The sequence below is a fragment of the Python bivittatus genome, unplaced genomic scaffold (genome assembly GCF_059951505.1).
Source record: "Python bivittatus isolate LINGU-HERP-01145 unplaced genomic scaffold, Pbiv_v1 ctg000500_np1212, whole genome shotgun sequence".
Classification (NCBI taxonomy): domain Eukaryota; kingdom Metazoa; phylum Chordata; class Lepidosauria; order Squamata; family Pythonidae; genus Python; species Python bivittatus.
The window spans coordinates 1,712,560-1,731,493 of record NW_028277079.1 but is presented as its reverse complement, the minus strand read 5'-3'; the positions used below and the strand labels follow the sequence as shown (position 1 = coordinate 1,731,493).

Below are 18,934 nucleotides of genomic sequence, written 5' to 3'. Positions count from 1 at the left end.
TCACTCATGTCTCCGTATTGGAGACACAACTGGCAAAAGTCAAGCCCCACGTACCGGAGGCGAGATGGAGGCCACCGAGCACCGCGCGGCAACAAGCGATGAAACCGGCAACGAGGGTGATAAGATCGTCAGCACCGACGCGAGCAGCGGGGAAAGCATGTTTCATCTGCGGCGAGGAGGGGCATTTCGCTTCAACCTGCCCTAAGAAGCCGAATCTAAAAGCCGCGGCAAAAACAAAACCTGGCGACCAACCTGCTAAGACGGCAAAACCGACAAGGAAAGGTACGGCAGCAGGAGGGGAAGAGGAGCGGTTTGTAATTCAATACCTGTCGGACAGCGAGGAAGAAGAGGAGCAGCCGGCGGGAAACGCAAGCCACCTGCTCTAAACCGCGCCTGAGAGCAGGTGGGAAGCCCGAGGCGTGACCAGCCGACACCGAGCGAATCGATCGAAGACATCCGGGTGAGTCCGATGGCGTCTGAGGTAATAATCTGGGCATCGAGATCGACTTGTCGAGCCAAGCTAACGGCTTTAATTGACTCTGGGCATTCCAGGTGCTTAATCAGCCCAGTGTTAGTCACCGGATTGAAATGAAAAGTACACTGGCTAAAAACACCGATAATTTCCAGGCAAATGGATGGAACTGGGGGGGTGGGGGGGGCGGTGCGCTACTATACCGAGACTTTTGAGCTAAGACTCGGGACGCACCGGGAGACTTTAAAGTGCCTGGTGGCGCCGCTTGCCCATTACCCCCTCATTTTGGGAACGTCCTGGCTAGAGTTGTGGAACCCAAGCGTCAACTGGCGGGAAAAGACTTTAACCTTCCCAGATGGCGTGAGCGAGGTCGAAAAGGTGGAACCTCGCCAGCGTGTGCAGTTGGGGTTTGCAGCCACTAATGAACAAATACGAGGGGGGAACCCCACGAGGGAGGGGCTACTGAAATCCCTAAGCAGTATCGAGACTTGGAGAAAGCTTTTAGCGAGGCTGAATCTGACCAATTGCCGCCACACCGCCCCACTGACTGTGAGATTGAGATGGAGCCAGAAGCGAAATACCCAACCCCAAAAATGTACTCAATGACTCAAAAAGAAACGGGAGCATTGCGAGAATTCATTGATAAAAACTTGAGCCGGGGCTTCATAGTGCCTGCTAAGTCCTCACTAGCGGCGCCAGTGTTATTCAGGGAAAAGAAAGATGGGACTTTACGTTTGTGCACGGACTATCGGGGGTTAAATGCAATCTGTAAAGAGAACAAGTACCCACTGCCATTAATGAAAGACTTGTTATCTCATTTGGCAAAAGGAAAGATTTTTACCAAACTTGATCTGAGGGATGCATATTTTCGCGTGCGAATAAAAGCGGGGCAGGAATGGATGACTGCATTCCGATGCCCGCTTGGACACTACATGTACCGAGTTCTCCCATTCGGATTAAAAGGGGCCCCCGGGGTGTTAATGCAATGGATTAATGAGGTGTTGCATGAGTTCCTCTACAAGGGAGTGTTGGTGTACTTGGATGATATTTTAATGTATACAGAAACCATGGAGGAACATGTGGAATTTGTCAGGAAAGTGTTGGAAAAACTGCTAAAGGCACAGCTCTATGCAAAACTGTCAAAATGTGAATTCCATAAAGATCGCATTGACTATCTGGGATACAGAATATCTAATAAGGGAGTGGAAATGGATCCCGGTAAAGTGCGGGATGACATAGCCTGGGAGGCACCCAAAACAAGGAGACAACTGCAAAGTTTTCTAGGTTTTGCAAACTTTTACAGACAATTTATGCCAAATTTTGCCCAGGTAGCATTGCCTTTAACAGACTTGTTAAAAACTAAAGACAAGAACACTGTAGAAGAGGAAAAAACGGGCTACCTTAAATTGGACAAAAGAATGTCAGGAGGCTTTTGAAAGCCTCAAAGCGTTATTTACAGTTGAACCCATTCTGAAGCACCCGGATCCTACAATGCCTTTCGTAATTCAAGCAGATGCTTCAGATGTGGCCATTGGGGCAGTCCTGCTGCAAAAAGATGAGGGAGGAGTATTAAGACCTCGTGCTTACTTATCCAGAAAGTTTACTGAAACTGAGAGGAGGTGGCTGGTGTGGGAAAAGGAGGCTTTAACGAATTGGAGACATCTGCTAGAAGGGTCAGAAAAGCCATTTGAAATTTGGACAGATGTAGTAAGGGGGGGTGAGAATAAGTAGAGGGAACTTTACACAGGCTTTAGTTTTAGCAATGCTTTGCTTCAAGCTGCATGTACCAACCAATAAAGGAGCATTTATCTGAACCAGGCCTGGTTTTACGAGAATTCTTCTAAATTGGGGTTTGGACTTTGTGGACTTGACACCAGGTGTGAGAAACACTGTCCTCGAGAGCCCCTACAAGCAGGGTCTTCTCTTGACATTTAATTTCTATCTCCCTTTTATTTTTCAGCCCCCCTCCCCCTCCCCCACTTTTAATGCAATGCTCTGGAGAGGAAAGGGGGGCAACCGGGATAAGGATGGAGGTCCATGGCAGTGACGTGAGTGTGACAAGAGGACATAACAATATAACTGGCCAGATGTTCCACACTTGTACTTCATTGATGTATAAAGAAGAGTTGTGAATCGGTCAAGCTGTGAGGGCAGAACAGACCTGAAGGGATTCTCCATTCTATCTGCCTGGAAAAGTTGAGCCTGATCAAACCACAGGCTTGTGCTAGAAGTTAGGAGGAATGCTGTGACTGTACCAGATGTCAGGCAGTGGAACAGGCTGCTGGAAGCAAAGGCTGGAGGGTCTGGAAAAACATTGGATGATGCACTGAGCAAGGGGTGCATTAGACAGACTCTAAGGGCCTTCCAACTCTATGATCCTATGATTTCAACCAGTGGTTTGTAACACCTCTTTAAGCACAAACCACAGGATCCAAACATTTCCTGCAGGATCTTCCTAAGACCCTTTCTAATCTTGCATTTGGAAATCTTTGCAAATACTCTGCCCATTCCCACCTCTGAAATTACAATTATTGTTTTGTCTGCTTTCAACAGCCAAACAGCCTCTTCTAAGCAATTGTCTGAGCAGTTGAAAATGAGGATAATTCACACGTGCAAAGCTCAGGAAGGATGGGTGAATGGATGGATGTAGAGATAGGCAGATAGATGATAGACAGATAGAGATGATAGATAAAGATAGAGAAGAGAGAGAGAGAGAGAGAAAAGTAAACACCTCCAGTGAGCAGTTTCAGCTATGACAAACATTGTTCAGAAAACACTGTGTGGCTACAAGGAAGAATGGATTCAACTAAGTATCAACAATTCCAGTGAAGGAATTGAACCTGAAAAGAGACAGTTCAGGAAGACAATGGTCCAAACTGTTTTTTTCCACTGTCTTCTGCAGAACTCTACAGTTCTGTGAAAACTTGATGGGGTTCTGTGAAGGACTAAGGGCAGAAAAACGGTTCATTTCAGCACAATTTTCCATCACTACAATTTTGAGCAGGTGTTGGAGAAGGGTTTTGAATGGCCTTCTTGGTCCCTAAACCTAAATATCACTAAAAATATGGGGGGAGACCTTAAACATGCAATGCAGGCAAGGAGATCGAAGAATCTTTCTCAGCTAGGAGAATTCTGAAAAGAACAGTAGGAAAACTCCAAACCAGGTGGCTACAAAAAAAACATTTGGAAGCTCTGAATGGTAGTGTTACAAAGTCCTGGTGGAAAGAGCATCGAAAATTTTGCATCTACCACATTCACTGTTTTCTTACATTGAATCTGTACACAACTGCGCAGAAATAGTAAGCAGGCATCCAAATTTGCCCAAAGGTGTGGTGTTCAGCTTTCTACCATCTAGCCCCGGTGTCAGCTGTCATTCAGTTAGGGATTCTCTGACAACTATAAACTTTTGCATAGGACTCTGGGTTCAGGGGGGCTGGTGTACACTACTTTTCATCTCTTCCTGTCCTGACCACACCATCCTATCGTTTTGCTCAGGACAGCGTGTGCCTGTTGTGCTTGCACTTGTTCTCATGAGGTATTCCTTATAACTGTTTAATCACTCAGGAGTGTCTCTTTGTAGCTGTAAGAAATGGAAATAATTGAATTTTTAAGGCTTGAATAAATGCTATGAATGGAAAGGCAGGATGCATTGCAGTTTCATGCCATTTTTGCAAAGGGGGATGCTAGTTGATTAACAATTTCCATCGAAATGTTCCTTCAAATGTCTCCCTCACTCCTTACCTGCTGCGGGTACCCAACCCAACATTGGCGGAGATCCCAGAACCAGGGTTTCTGCAAGAAGACACAATTCATTAGGGATCACACCATACCAGCCCACCAACACTTCCCTGGAGCTCCCTTTTAAGGGGATGATGGGAGAGAAAGGAGACCACTGCATGAAAAAGCAACTGTGGTCACTAAGAAGTTTGAAAGAAGTTGTAAAATGAACACTTTCTTTCCTGCACTCCCAACATTTTCTAATCCAAAAAGGAAGCACTAAATGTTGGCATCCGGGAGGCAGAGGAAGAGTCAGCAGCTGCATTACACATGGCAAACTCTCTTTTTTGACAATGACCATAAGTGGCGAAAGAGTTGAAACTCACATCGTAAAGGATGGCCAACCCCATGCAGGAAGAAATAACATGGTGGGTAGCTCTACAGCTGGAAAACAATAAAAAAAATACATCAGGGCACATTGGACAGCAAGCCGGGAGATCCAGGGATTGCAGAGCTAGAAGGGAACGCAAAGGTCATCTAGTCCAGCTGACTGGGTGCAAGACATCTCCTGCTCCAACGGCCCTCACTTCCACCTTCTGAAGGAGGGAAGAAGTTTTCCAATGCTTAGCTTTTCTTGTACTTGAGCCGCTTGGTCCAAATTCTGAGCTCTAGAACAATCCAAAATTCCTCTTCTCTTCCCTGAATCTGATTGTTACATAAACACTGAAAATGAAGATTTCGTCAACTCCTGGTGAAGTCATGGAGGCTTCTACAGATTTTCATTTTTTGGCTAGCACTGCTCTTTTCTCGGATACTTTCCCATTTCCACTCTAGCCCACAGACCTGGGATTTCTTCCCATCCAAGTATTAACCAGGTTTGACCCTGTTTACCTTCCAAATGAGAACCCAATCCCACATCCTAACAGGGCTAGACACCTGGTTCAGTTGGGGATCACACATGGGGCACTGGGGATACGGGGGGTGGATTCTTCAGCAGTTGCAGTAGGAGACACGCCTGTCCGTCCACAAACTGCCCGCCCTCCTTGGCACGGCCAGTCACAAACCACCCACCAGATGTGCTCTCTAACAACCCAATGGGGCCCTCAACTGCTTGGGGGGCCAAAGGCACTGCTGCACATATTATAACACTTCCCTTTGCATCACACAAACCTCCTTCTGGAATCATTCACAATCCTCTTGGAGGGTCTGATGGGACAGAGATCTTGTTGGGCACTAAGGGGTGCACCGGTGCCCACGGGCTGCCCGTTGACCACCCTGCCCCAACAGCTCCCACTCACCTGGCTTCAGAGAATTTCTTCGTCAAGCTGGGCCGGTCCTGATTCAGGCGGCATCGAAACCACCTCTCTACCTGCCTTGGCTGGAGGTCGCACTGCTTGGCCAAGCTGCTGACCTCCTCCTGGAACGCAGGACGCAGAAGCAGGTCAGAGGAGCTGTAGATCCGACCCCGAGACCCCCTTGCTGGGATAAGGCACAGCCCCCATTTTTAAAAAAGGAAACTGAAGCAGTTTGCTTTGCAGAATCTACCTGCAGCTTCCCCCCAATATTGGGGAGCAAAAAGGTCTGACGCCTTCTCTCCCCCCCAGCTGGAAAACGGGGATGCTGTGCAGATGGCAGATCTGTGACTTGCAGCTTCAGCAGCAAGTTTGGCCTGAGTTAAGGGAGGTTATGTTGGTCCCACCATCAGCAGGGGCCCCAGTCGGTCGAGAAAGCCCTGCCAGGGCATGGAGGGAAAAACTAAATCGCTACCACTTGCCCATCCGGATCGCTCAGCCGCATCATCTACTTCAGTGCTGGCCAGGGAATTCTGGGAGTTGAGGTGCATCCCTTTTAGAACATACAGATCTACGTGCTCAGGGCAGAAGCCCACCTAGCTGAATGGTTTGTAAATTTTTCCTAAACTTCTCTATATCTGTCTCTGTACACACGCAGGGCTATATGCAGAGAGAGAAAGGGAGAGGGAGGGATCTTTACGGCATCAGATGGCATCTCATCAGAAAACTCCCAGGAGGCAGAGCATCCCTTAAGCCCATTGGTCTCCCTCTGATCCCCTCTCGGGTGTTGGGGTTTTAACTCCAATTTCCAGGGTAGAAATTCCAGGTCTTGCACCCTTGCAATACATGCCGCTTGCTAAAAGGAGTCAAACCGAAAACACCTCAACCCCACTGCTGGTCTTTCATGGTTGTCACACTTCTATGCGCGCACACACACACACAAAAGCACACACAGGTGCACTTTAACTGGGTTCAGTGCTTCAGGGTGTGCGCCTCAGAGTTCAAGAAGATTTGCTGCCCTAACAACCCTTTAAAGACATTGACTGCGAGGAAAACGGAGCAGATCTCTCTGGGATCAGCCTTAGAAAGAAGTCCTTCTTTGCTCTTTCCAGCAGCAGAAGCAGAATCGCCTTAGACGTTCCGCGTAGGCCTGGGGAACTCACTGCTACAGGACGCTTGCAAGGCCACCAACTTTCCTCTCTCTTTTTTGCTTTTCCCCCGTCTTCGGATTTAGAGAATGTGCAGGGCTGAGCCGTGGGAACTGCCGCTCTCCAGCTCAGGCCAGAAACAGGGATCCTATTTGCAGCCCAAACAGCCCAACCGGAACAAAATTGGTGGCTTGAGCAGGTTGGGGGCACCAAAAGCTTAGGCAGACCAAAAGCCTAGGAAATGAACTGTTCATGGAGGGGGAGGAACCAAAAGACACAATAAAGGGACATGAGGAGGCTCAAACTCTGTAACAACAGAGTGCCATTTTCTCTTTCGCGGACTGATTCAACGGGGACGGTACATTCAAAAAGAATAAGAAAATACACCCACCCACACACAGCCCTTTTACGTGCTATTAAATCTAGATGAAATAGAAAGATACTGTTCCATAACATTTATACTGCATAAAGACAGTTTAAACAGCAACCAAGAATGGATCTCTGGCATCCATATTTTCCATATTTTGGGAGTATCGTTCATTATCACCTTTACATCTCTAGCAACTGCAGTTTTCCCCAGAGGTGAGGCCAGAGGTTTAGCCCCTTTTGCCACACCTTCCAAGACGTGGGAAGAAACTCACCTTTTGGGGACGTTTCCTCCGCTTCCTGTAAAAGGCTTCCAGGATGGGGTTTGGAGAAGGTTTCCGCCGCGCCTTTTCTCGCAGGCCCAGTTTTCTGCTCAGGGGCGCGCCGATGTTCCTGGGAAAGGGAACGGCTGGGGTCAGACGAACGCTGGCTAACGTTAGCCGGCCCTTGGCTTCCTCGTTTCACGCTCCGCTCAGGAACAGGCACGTGAAACCAAAGCAAGGGAAACAAGGCTCCTGAGCATCACCTGCTTGTCAAAAAAATTGGTGAACTATAATAAGGAATACAACGGCTGCGACAGAATAAAGTAGTATTTGAATAATAGTGATTAAGATCACACTTAAGGGAGTATAATGTGAAGACAGCAGGAGCTCAGTCCCTTAACATATTATTAAATCTAGACCATACAGAACCATATTGCTCTTTCTCCCTTTTAAAATATAAAGACATTTCAAAAACGGATAGAGAACATATTTCCTGAATTCATTCTTTAACATCAGGCGTGAGATTAACCCTAGCAACACTGAGTGGCTTTGGGTTCTAGGTGCCCCTGGTTCCGGCCATTTTCCGTCTCTTGTTCTGGACGGGGCTGCACTGCCCCAAACAGGACCAGTGAGCAATTTGGGGGTCCTCCCAGACTTGTGGCTCCTGTTCAAGGAACTGGTAGCAGCCAAGACTGGGGGGGCTTGACCGAGTTTCACATTGTGCCCAATTGTGCCCTTTCTGGACTAGGAGGCTAATACAATCAATAATGTGAGAGATGATGATGATGATGATGATGAGCACAAGAAGAACAAACAGGAGTCATCTACAACATACAGTGTAAGGACTACAACAAAGACTATGTAGGGCAGACAGGCAGAAGGCTGGCAGAGCGCGTCCACGAGCACCGACTAGCAGTCAGAAGACATGATGAAAACTCCTTAATCTCACAACACATGGACAGACTTAGCCATAGTTTTAACTGGGAAACTGTCAGCATTTTAGATCAAGCCAAATCCAAAAATGCAAGGGAATTCCTGGAAGCCTGGCATTCAGACAAGGCAGCCATTAGCAGGCAGATAGAGATAAACAGCATCTACATACCATTCCAAAGAGACAATAGAAAGACCAGAACATCTTCTCCCCAGCAATCATCACCCAGATAAGCAAAGGTCACCACCAGGCACACAATCAAGCAGTGAACAAGACGCTAATCAAGGAACTACCAGAGGAGCAAAACAAAACCCGCACGCCCAGCAGCACTGGCAAGGCAGGCCACAGCACATAACCAGAGCAAACCTCACCCATTCTAGTACTGAAGATGTTGTCAGGTTCAGCTGGCACTGCACGCCCAGGAACTTGCCCAGCCGCGCTTTAGTCAATTTCACCGCTCGAGCGCTAGCCCAGAAAGAGGAAATGCGAAACCGCAAGCTAATGAATGGGCCCCCTGGCGCCACTTCACTAATCTGGAGCGGATGCGTAGTGTTAAGCCAGAGGGCCGCGGGCGCTATAGACAAAGGAGAGAGCCGCGGAATTGAGGAAGAGATCAGCGCGCGAGGGGATGCTCCTGGCTGGGCACGCACAAAAGCCCCAACGAAGGCAATGACCATGCCACAGGCAACAACAATCAAAGAAACAAGAGAACTGGGCTGAACCTGCCATTCGAGTAGAAGCGGGGGATTACAGGGGGCAATCTGTAATCTAATTTGTAATATGTAACCTAGCAACGGGGCCTGCGGGGGGATTGAGACAACTATAAAGGAGTAATGTAAATGTACCAAGCCAGTCCTGGCTTTGCTTGTGACTGCTACGTTACGCAAGAGTAAACCTCTTTTGTGAACCACACGTGTCACGGGAGTTTCTCTGTCCAACGGGGCAAATCTTACAGATGTTACCTAGCCGGGTAGTGAAATGTTTGCAAGAAAAGAACCAAGCTCAGAGAACCCCAAGGAGTCCACCATGATGATGATGATGATGATGATGATGATGATGATGATGGTGATGGTGATGGTGATGGCGATGGTGATGATGATCATGATGATATCATTGAAGAAATTGAACATTTCCCTTCGTTCTCATTTTTGTCAATCTGTCAAATTCAGTTTGTGAAAAATGATTGCTAAAAGCAAGGTATAAAATAGGGACCTTCCACTGTTTCAACAGGCACCAGGTTTTGGGTGGGGAGGGAATGAAAGCTCCCTCCAAACAGTTGGAGTCCCCATCCCCATATAGTTTGGGTCCCCGAGCTCTGGCTCGGTTTCATCTGGCCTAGAACTTGCCTTTCGAAGAAGAACTGGAGGGCGACCAGCAGGAGAGTGATGGGGAGGCCGAGCAGGAGGTGTTGGGGTTGGGGATAATGGACGTCCTCCGTCTCTTGCATGTCCTCCCAGGTGAACCCTGGAGGTAGCCAGTACTCCTGTCTCCAAAGCCACTGCGTGAGCTCCGCCATCTCCCTGGGGAGGAGAGAAGAAAGACAGGGGGTGAGATGGGGCGCTGCAAGAGTGTTTCCAGAAGGAGGGTCCTCTCTCAGCCCTTCCAAGCCAAGGCTCAGGGGAGCAGTGCTCCTCCATCTTCCCCACCTCCCAGCAGCTCTTGGAGGTAGGCCAGGTCAGGGAACAGACAGTGCAAGGACTACTGGACTCTTCTGTGACCTAGTATCATAGCATAAGCTTGAAAGCCTGCCAGAGTTTCCCTCAGCTTCCTCTTATACCAAAGAGAATCAAGGAGAAATTATCTTGAGTTTCTTTCTCACCTGCTCTTCCCGGGGCTACGTTGAGAGTTCCTTGATGGCCCTGCACTCCTCCTTCAAGATTATCGCCATACTCCTCCATAACTCCCTAGATTGAAGCCCAGGTTCGCACCCCCTCAAGGTGTACGGATTCCAACTCCCAGGATTCTCAGCCATGGCCATGCAAGCTGGGAATGCTGGGACCAGAACTCCATGCATCGAGAGGGTATCAGTATGGGGAAGCCGAGAGAATTACAGAGAGAAGATGGCAATGTTTATAATGCCCTCTCCCTGGTTAAATTCTGTCTGCAGGAGTGGAGAGAACTCCCAGGATCCTCAGGCATGGGCATGCAAGCTGGGAATGCCAGGACTGGAACTTCATGCATTGAGAGGGTGTCAGGATGGGGAAGCCGAGACTGGGTTAGACAGAGAAGACGGCAATGTTTATACTGCCCTCTCCCTGGTTAAATCCTGTCCATAGGACTGGACAGTTGCATACCAAATATCCTTTCTAGGGAATCTCCCCCCCCCCCCAAAAAAGGAATGCAGCTTTATGAGAAGCAAAACGTTGGGTGAGAGATGCTAGAGGTCTTTTTTTTTATATAGTAACTTTTATTAAAAGCTTTAGATACAACAATAAACATTAAGACAAATTAAAAGAAAAAGAAAAAAGACCCTAAGAAAGCAACTTCCCACCCTCATCATCAGTATAAACAAATTTGTGATCTCCTTACCCCCTCTTCATTAACAGATAAAAAACTCTGCATCCCAGAACTCATCTCTTAACTATAGGCAAATCCAATAAGTAACGTCTGCTCCAATCCAGGTGTCAGCAAGAAGTCCAAACAGAGCCCTAAATTCACAGCATTAATTAACATACCTAAAACTCCACGTTCCACCTCTCAGCTCTTGGCTGTAAGCAAAGCCACATTTAAAGGGCATAAAGTGGTCCCGTATCTACGGGAAACAAAAACACTGAAGTCTGACGTGACAAAGAGGGGCCATTTCTCATTCACAAATATCCCTTTTTCTAGCATAACTGTAGGGAAAAAAGCTTAAACACCCTGTTAAGACTAAGCAAACCCAAAACACAACATTTTCCCACTCCAAGTGCCAACAGTTCCAAAGAGATCCACCCCAAAGAGCAACATATCCCATTCAAATAAACGTTCTGCATCTCAACCCTTAACTATAAGCAAATCCACATTTAGCACATATGAAGTAATCCCAGTATCCCAATAGAAACAAAAGACTAAAATTTAATGTAACATGGAGGGATAATTTCTCCTTTAAGAAGAACAAGTTCACCAAGAGAGAGAGAGAGAGAGAGAGAGAGAGAGAGAGAGAGAGAGAGAGAGAGAGCGCGCGCCAGTTTGGTGTTGAAGAGGCAGTTTGGAGTAGTGGTTAAGGTGCTGGCCTAGAAACCAGGAGATGGAGGGTTCTAGTCCCGCCTGAGGCATAAAAAACGGGCTGGGTGATTTGGGCCAGTCCCCCTCTCTCAGCACAAGCCACCTCACAGGGTTGTTGTTGTGGGGAAAATAGGAGGAGGAAGGAGTATTAGGTATGGGGAAAAAAGGCGAGATAAAAATCTAAAAAAACCATAAAACCTTCCAGACTTTAAGTAAAAAGACAGTTAAATACAGATTAGGTAAAGTAACTATAGGGGGAAAAAGGATAAACACCGTGTTACATGTAAGCAAATCCATCATTTTTCCAGTCCAGATATTAACAAATCCAAAAAGAAGCATCTTCCATTTTAGCCCTAGTCTAATAGATGGATTTTGGCTTCCTTCCTATTGCACCAAACCATCTTCCTCTTTTATCCAGTCAGATGATGGTTGATCCTTGTTTCAAAGTTCTTCAATACTTTATGCAGCCTCTTTTGTAAGTCCAGCAAAAAGAAATTGTTCCAACTGCTCCCTGGGATTCTCATTTTTATTTCCTTCTTAATTTTAAAGCCTCACCCCATTTTCTTCTTTATAGCCGATGACACGTTCTTACTCAAATTCTGGTTCATGTTGTTCTCAGGGGGATTTTGTCGTGCACCATTTTCTGCAACATCTTCTGGGAAGAACAGCCTGTTCTCAAAAAGACCCCACACGGCTGGAAAAGCTGCACAAGTCCCGGTGAAGTTCCCGGTGCCGTTGCTCAAAGATATCTCTGAACGCCGTTGTAAGTTCCTTGTTTTGTTAGATCGCCAGTTGTAATGGAATGGAATTATGGAGGCCAGGCTCAGGGAGATAAACGTGTTCTTAGTTCACCGGAGGAGTGTGGGAAGATCAAGAGGATGAGGCTGGCACCTCCCTGAGGAATTCAGGGTGTCGCGGCTGGCTCGCTTGGGATCTAGGTTTGAGTCTGGGGAGATTTTCTGTATAGCGGTTAGGGCTAATAAACACAGTAGAACTGGATTTGTATTGCCGCTTGGAGTTCTTTGGGCTAAACCTGACACCAATATCAAAAACAGTTTTTCTTTCCTACAAAAATGCGTTGAAACAACCAGGACTAGAACTCACCCCTTTGGAAGTGGCAAAGCGACACCGCGATTTGGCAACCTTGGGAGGGTCGCCACCGGTCCCTGCTCCTCTGCCGTTGCAGCTGCAGGCTGCCCAGCCTCGGTTGGGCTGAGGCTCCAGGTTGGGGGCGGGGGGGGCGTGCTATTGGCTCTGCTCCTGCCCACCTTCCCTGGCCGGATTTCAGGCTGCAACTCAACGCTCAGCCAGAGAGCAAAGTCTGTCTCTGAAAGAGGGGCGGGACGGTTGAAAGCAGCCTGGAGCCCCGTCTGGGCCCCCCTGGTCACATCAGGCTACCCCTGGGGCAGAGCCAGGGGTCAAGGCTGCCCTTCTTGGGTGCCCTTTGCCCCAATGCCACGAGCTCCCCTCGGGAGCCTCCTGCCCACCCGGAGAACCAGCCCGGAGGGAGGCATGGAGGGAGGGAGGGGAGGGCCTCTGCGTCCTCCCAGCTCCAGCCCCCCCCTCAGACGCTGCAGGCCACCCCAGCGTTCCCCTCCTCTCCCACTGACCGGCCACTTCAGCCACTTCCCGCCAGCCGCCCCTCCAAGAATTGCGGGCTTCTGCCGCCCCGGTCTGGGCGATCTTGGGGAGCCTCCGCTGCCACCACCGAGGGAACCTGCGGGCTGAACTGACCCCCGCCCGGGTTCACACGGTGCCTGAACCTGAACAAGCCCGACTGGGCGACCCACCGCCCGCTCCGCTCCTCTCCGCCCCGCCCCACTGCAAGATCCCGAACCCGATGAAGAGGCGCAGCTCAGCCGGGACGGCAACGCTCCTCCGGCACTTGGCTCCCTCTGCCCGGCGCGCTGGGGGGATGCAGCAAGGTCTCCCCCCAGACACACACCACTGAAGCCCGCCCGCCAGAAGGACCCCCAGCGCTCGCTCCTGCACTGCCGCACCCCTTCCCCATCACCCCCAGCCAGCCCTCCAGGAAGGCGGCGATGCGAGTTGGAGCTCCACTCGGGAGGAGGGTGCCGGGCTGGGGGACCCACCTCTCCCCCCCCATTTCCCTGCTTGCACTGACACTGTGCCCGGCTACCGCAGGATGCACCGGGGGAGGTCTCGTTTCCGACCCCTGAAGTGAGAGGCACCCGGCCCTTCGCCCCCCGCCTCGTGGCCCCAGGCGGCTCCCCCATGTGCCCAGGAGGAAAAGGGACCGGCTGCTCCAGGGCGCCTGGACTGATGCCCTCCGGGGTGCCCAAGTGGTGCCCACCTGCCCAACTTCTCCGTCCCTCCGTCACAACGCCAAACCTGCCACCGCCGCCGCCTCTTCTGGGAGAGATCTTTGGCCGGCGCCAGTCAGGGAGGGAAACGGGCGGCCTCGGACGGGTGGAGCTCACCGGGCGCGGGCGAGGTCGTGGCCGAGCCGTGCCTGCCTCTGAGCATGGCCAGAACACCCATTCTGCAGCTTAACGACTCTGCAAAACGGGGCTGGGGCCACGTTGCCTCTGAGAGCTTGCAGCGGGTAAAACGAAAGAGTAAGTATCGAGAGGTGTCGGTGGGAGCTTTATGCGCCACACCTGAAGGAGACAGTGCTCCTAAGCGTGTGCAGAGGCGTCCCCATTCCATTTCCCCCGGGAGAAGACAGGGTCCCCCGCATCCCACAGCAAGTCAAGTGGGTGGGGCCCTGAGGCCACTCCCCCTGGCACAAAACATGCACACACACACACACAAACACACAGAGCAGAACTTTTCGCCTTTTCCAGGGCCAAAAAGAGTCAGTACAGAATGTGCTTCATCGATCACAGAAAAGCCTCGGATCATGTTGATCGTGTCACATCGTGGAATGTGCTTAGAAAATGGGAATCGCAGAAGGTCTCCGGGTCTCACTGCAAAATCCGCTGCCAGGCCAGGAGCCCCAGAACGGGCAGGACACGGCAAAAGAGACGGCTCCGGGCTGGCGAAGGGGGGCGACGAGGCTGCACCCTCTCCCCGGATCTCCCCAGCCTCCGTGCGGAAGATGCGTTCGGGGAAGGTGGGTGGGGAGAAGGCGAGCCTGGCCTTGGAACTGGGGGACAACCTGCACCATGCTGATGGCAAGACCCCGACAGCCGAAAACCCAAAAGGTCCGCCAGCCCTAGTACGAAAAGTGAGGGAGCCCGGTGAAAATACAATGGGACTAAAATCAAATATGAAGACGAAGGACAAGAGGAGCAGCAACCAGCCTGGGCACAGGGAACCAGGATATAGAAGCGGTGGAGAATTTCTGCCTTTAGCATCAACCATCGACATCAAGGAACCAGCCGTCGAGAAATCCTCGGCGGAGCAGCCGCGCAGGCCTTGGAAAAGAGATCCAGATGCCCGGATGCGCCTGTGCCTGCAAAGACCAGAGTCGTGCAAGCCACGGGATTGCGAGCGATGAGGCGCAAACTGTCCGACTTCAGGCACATGATGCGCAGGGCCAGCAGCTCTTTGGAGGAGGCTCTGGTGCTGGGAGAGGCGGAAGGAAAGAGGCGAAGAGGACGACCAGCAGCCAGCGGGTGGGCTCCATGACAGGGGCGATGGGGGCACCCTCGGAAGGCCTGAAAGACCAGGGTGGGGACAGGTCCTCATGGAGGGAATCTCTCTGTGTGGTCGCCAAGAGTTTAAAATGACTTGATGACACACGATCAGTCAATCAAAAGTCTTGCCTAGCTGTGGTGGGGTCTCGTTTTCGCGTTAGGGTTTAAGGGAGGAAGTCCCCTTTGGGGCTTTATTTGCAGCACCCAAGGGGGGCCCTGGAAAGTGTCAGGAAGACCCTGGGCACATGCAGAGCCCTTTCCCACAACCTCACTGAGAAGCAGGAGCTGCTGGTTGTGGTTCATCTAAGGACGCGACCCTGGAAGTTATTCCCACACCTGGGTGGGATGCTTTGCACAAGGCTCCCGAGCATATGCAGAGTGCCTGCCCCACTGAAAACACAACTTGCCCTTTGGACCAGCCAGTGGCTCACCCCAAAACCTCTTCCCCCGTCAGCTCTGCATTCAGCGAATGGTAACGTCCTGAAAGGTGCCCCTGGGCATGTGCAGGAGGATTTTCATATAGTAACAAGGGCCTGTAAATAGTCCATCCTTTGGAGCACTTGATCTGGAAGACGTAAAGTGGGGCAGCTGTAAGTTGAGGCGCCAGTCGTTCTGAGATTTGTTCAGAAAACATCCATAGGCCTGATTCTCTCAAGTGGGTTGGCACAAGAAAAGGACTCTGTTCATACAACTCAGGATCGTCAATCGCGTCTGTCTAGCTCATTGTGTTGTGTGAACACGAAGAGTGGCTGGGGTTCCTGCCAATCAGAGCTCCCTCAGCTCCAGGCTCTTATAGGCGGGGGGTCAAAGGGGGGCCCTTGAGCAGAAATCCTAGATCCCAGATTCACAGGGGCCCCGAGTCCTTGGCCACGCTCCGCAGGGCGGCCACAGGCTCTGGCCAGCCTCGGCCAGAATCCGCCCTGGGTCCACCCTTTGTCTGCCTTGGGCCACACGGGATGCACTCTGTCCTTGCACAGAGGCACCCCATCTATCTATCTATCTATCTATCTATCTATCTATCTATCTATCTATCTATCTATCATATTTATATAGCCACCCATCTCGCACACGGTGACTATGGGCGGCGTACAGCAATGAAAAAAAAGAAAACATAAAAACAACTGGATATAAAAGACTGTAAAAACACACAACACAGCAGGGGACAAAGTTAGTAAGGGAGCCATCGCAAAAACTCCCCGGTCCCCTGGCAGCCCCAGGCCTGATCCCATAGCCAGGTCTGGAGGGACTTGCGAATGTCCGGAAGGTCCCTTCCGCAGGAGATGCTGATTTCTGGCAAGGGTGGGTTGCTGAACTTTCTGCGCCTGCCGGTCCAGTCCAGCCTGCCCTTGTCCACAGCGCTCCGCCCCTTCCCTGGCAGATTCTCAGGACCGGCCACAAGCAGGCGCGCTGGAGCCCTTTCCGAGCCCACCCAGGGTTTCCTCCCTTTGCGCCAGTGTTGTTCTGCTTGGCCACTTTAAGAGGCGTGGACTTCAACTCCCAGCATTCTTTGAGCAACACTGCTTTAAATCTTCTTTGCGATTAACAGCTGGATGGGGGAGCGCAAGGGAATCTCAGGCTAGACCGGGAAGTGGAGGAGCATCCCAGAAGGCAATTGCAAAATGGATCCGAAGAGGGGCCAAAGAAAGCGGCAGAGCCGTGTTCCTAAAGGCCCTAAGAGGCAAACCTCATTCAGGTTTGTGTCTTTACCTTTCGTGCAGGACCCATGGGGGCGCTTAGCCCCCCTTGGCTAGCTTTGAAAAAGCTAAGCAGGATGTGGCCTGGTTAATTCTTGGGTGGGAGGCCACCAGGAGATCCTGATTTGTACCTCAGAAAGGGTTGGGAAGCCCCAGAAAGCGACCAGCTTGCTCCTTTTGTCTGCGGGACCGGGTGAGTCTGTTTCTCTGTTGAGGTTTTGCTGAAATAAAATTCCCAAAATCGTGTCCAGGTGTTTTCCGTACAGTATATTCCGGGCAGCAAAGCCGCTTTTGCACGAAACGCGCGCTTGAGAAGCTGGCTGAGACCATCTTGTTTCCCGGGTACGCATCAGAGTCTTCCTTTGCAGTTATCCTTCAAATACATATTTCAGCGTCGGATATCTGTCCTCAGTAAAGCCTCAGGTCCTTTAAAATGTGTGGACTTCAACTCCCAGAATTTTTTCAGGACAAAACCCTCTATTTCTTAACAAATGAAAAACAGGAGAAGAGGGACACGGTTTTCAGGTTTGGCGAGTGTCTTGAATATCTGGCGGATAATTTTGATTTCGCGGACCGCTGGGAGGGCTCTGGGGCCCCGGGGCCCTCGGCCACACTAAGGGACGCTGCACCGCACCGACCAGCTCACTGGCTTTGATTACGGGGGCCTGACAAGCAGCCACCTCGGACTTCGGGAGGAGCCGCGCCTGCCCCGGGGAAACGCGCGCCCGCCTCAGCGCCGCTCTGCTGCCGCGCTGCTTGGCCAGCCCCGGCCACGTGACCGTCACGGGCGATTCCCCGCGCTCTCTCCCGCCTCCGCCTTCCCCGCGCCCAATCGGCTGGCGGCGGGGCCCGCCGGGCGAGCGGGGATTGGCTGCGCCGGAGGCGAGGCAGAAGTTTGAAACCGCCAACGGCCGTTGGCGCCGAGGGAAGGCGGAGGGGGCAACTCGGAGGCCCGCCGGCCGGCCGGCGCTCCCTCGTCCCCCCTCGAGACGGGCCCCACGGGACAGGACGGGACGGGACGGGGAGTGGGGCGCATTCTCCTCACGGCCCGTGGCTCCCTCGGCTCCCCTCCCGCCGGCAAAGTGGCAGGCGCTTCCGCTGGCCAGCTGAGGGGGGCGGGGGGATTCACCGGGGCTGTCGTGGGGGGGCAAATGGCGGAAGCCTGTCTTAGAGGGGGGAAGGGGGGAGGTGCATGACGCTCCCTGCCAGCTCCCCACAAGCAAAGTCGATGGTCAACTCGCGCTCGCCAGGCCCCACAAGGCACCGGGGCCACGCCGAGGGCACCGGGCAGGCCACCGGCCAGACCTAGCGGGATGGGCAGGGACCGCCGGGGAGAGGCGCTCCCGCCAGCGACCTGGCTGCCCGCAGTCGGCCTTGAGGCGACAACCAGCACCCTTCCACGCCTGAAAGTGGCCGAGGTGCAGAAGCCCTGCCTGAAAGAGATGAGCTGAAAAGAAGAAGAGGAGGTTCCGCTGACCCAGACATCTCCCCTTAAGAAGCAGAAATCAGTGCAGAGACACCAGACGGGGCAGATACCTGGGAACTGCAAACTGAGCAGGAGCCAGCCGTGTGCTGTGGCTGCAAAACTGGCAAATGCAATTTTAGGCTGCATCCACAGAAGCGCATGTTTCCCCGTTGTGGGCATCCAGTAATAATCCCACTTAATGCTGGTTGGGCCACATCCCACCTTAAGAATAAAGGGCAAAAAGAAATTTGGAAGAAGTCAGCGGTCTTAGTGCAAAGGGGGTCAGAGAGTTGAGACGGGGTGATAGGATCTTCACCCCCTTTTTTACATGTGTTGCCATTGCCATCTTGACCTTTTTGACCCCTCCCCTACGGATACCGCTGGAAGGTACTTAGGGGAGGGCAGAAGACGTGGGGGGGCGGTATGGACAAGCCTTGTTCTCTCTCCTCCCGTAATCCAGCGCACAGATTTAAGCTACAGGAAGGCAGAATCTGAGCAACTCCTGGAGGGTGAGACCAAGGAAAAGATGGGCTCCCTTCACGGGACGCGTTCAGGCGGTCGACGGACGGCCATTTCTTGGGGATGCTTTAATGAGGCTCCCTGCCCAGAGCAGAGGATGGACTCGGGGATCAAACCTTGTCTTTAAAGGAAATCAGGTAGCTGCAACTCATCCTATTGATTTCTGGTCCTGGTTTCCGTGGCTGTGCTTCCTTTTCTGTGCCCGAACCCACCAGCGACCACATCTCCTCTAGTTTATTCCCCAGGCTGCTGCCCTCCAAA

At 51.6% G+C, this 18,934-nt stretch overlaps 1 protein-coding gene across 10 annotated transcripts in view; it reads right to left on the bottom strand.

Annotated features, from left to right (window-relative positions):
• Positions 1 to 18,934, bottom strand: part of LOC103060356 (ceramide synthase 2-like) — a 35,388-nt gene that overhangs the window by 5,421 nt on the left and 11,033 nt on the right. For 2 of the 10 annotated variants that reach the window (XM_088147432.1, XM_088147436.1), the window contains exons 1-8: positions 13,004 to 14,083; positions 12,498 to 12,720; positions 10,865 to 10,941; positions 9,536 to 9,709; positions 7,271 to 7,388; positions 5,488 to 5,606; positions 4,576 to 4,633; positions 4,214 to 4,264 (exon numbers count right to left, since the gene is read on the bottom strand). In XM_088147432.1, the coding sequence (XP_088003558.1) occupies positions 4,214 to 4,264; positions 4,576 to 4,633; positions 5,488 to 5,606; positions 7,271 to 7,388; positions 9,536 to 9,709; positions 10,865 to 10,926 (582 nt within the window). In that variant the 5' untranslated portion in view covers positions 10,927 to 10,941; positions 12,498 to 12,720; positions 13,004 to 14,083. Of the gene's footprint in view, positions 1 to 4,213; positions 4,265 to 4,575; positions 4,634 to 5,487; positions 5,607 to 7,270; positions 7,389 to 9,535; positions 9,710 to 10,718; positions 10,838 to 10,864; positions 10,942 to 12,497; positions 12,721 to 13,003; positions 14,085 to 18,934 lie in introns of those variants that run through there. The other 8 variants (XM_088147430.1, XM_088147433.1, XM_088147428.1 and 5 more) reach the window with 8 other exon arrangements.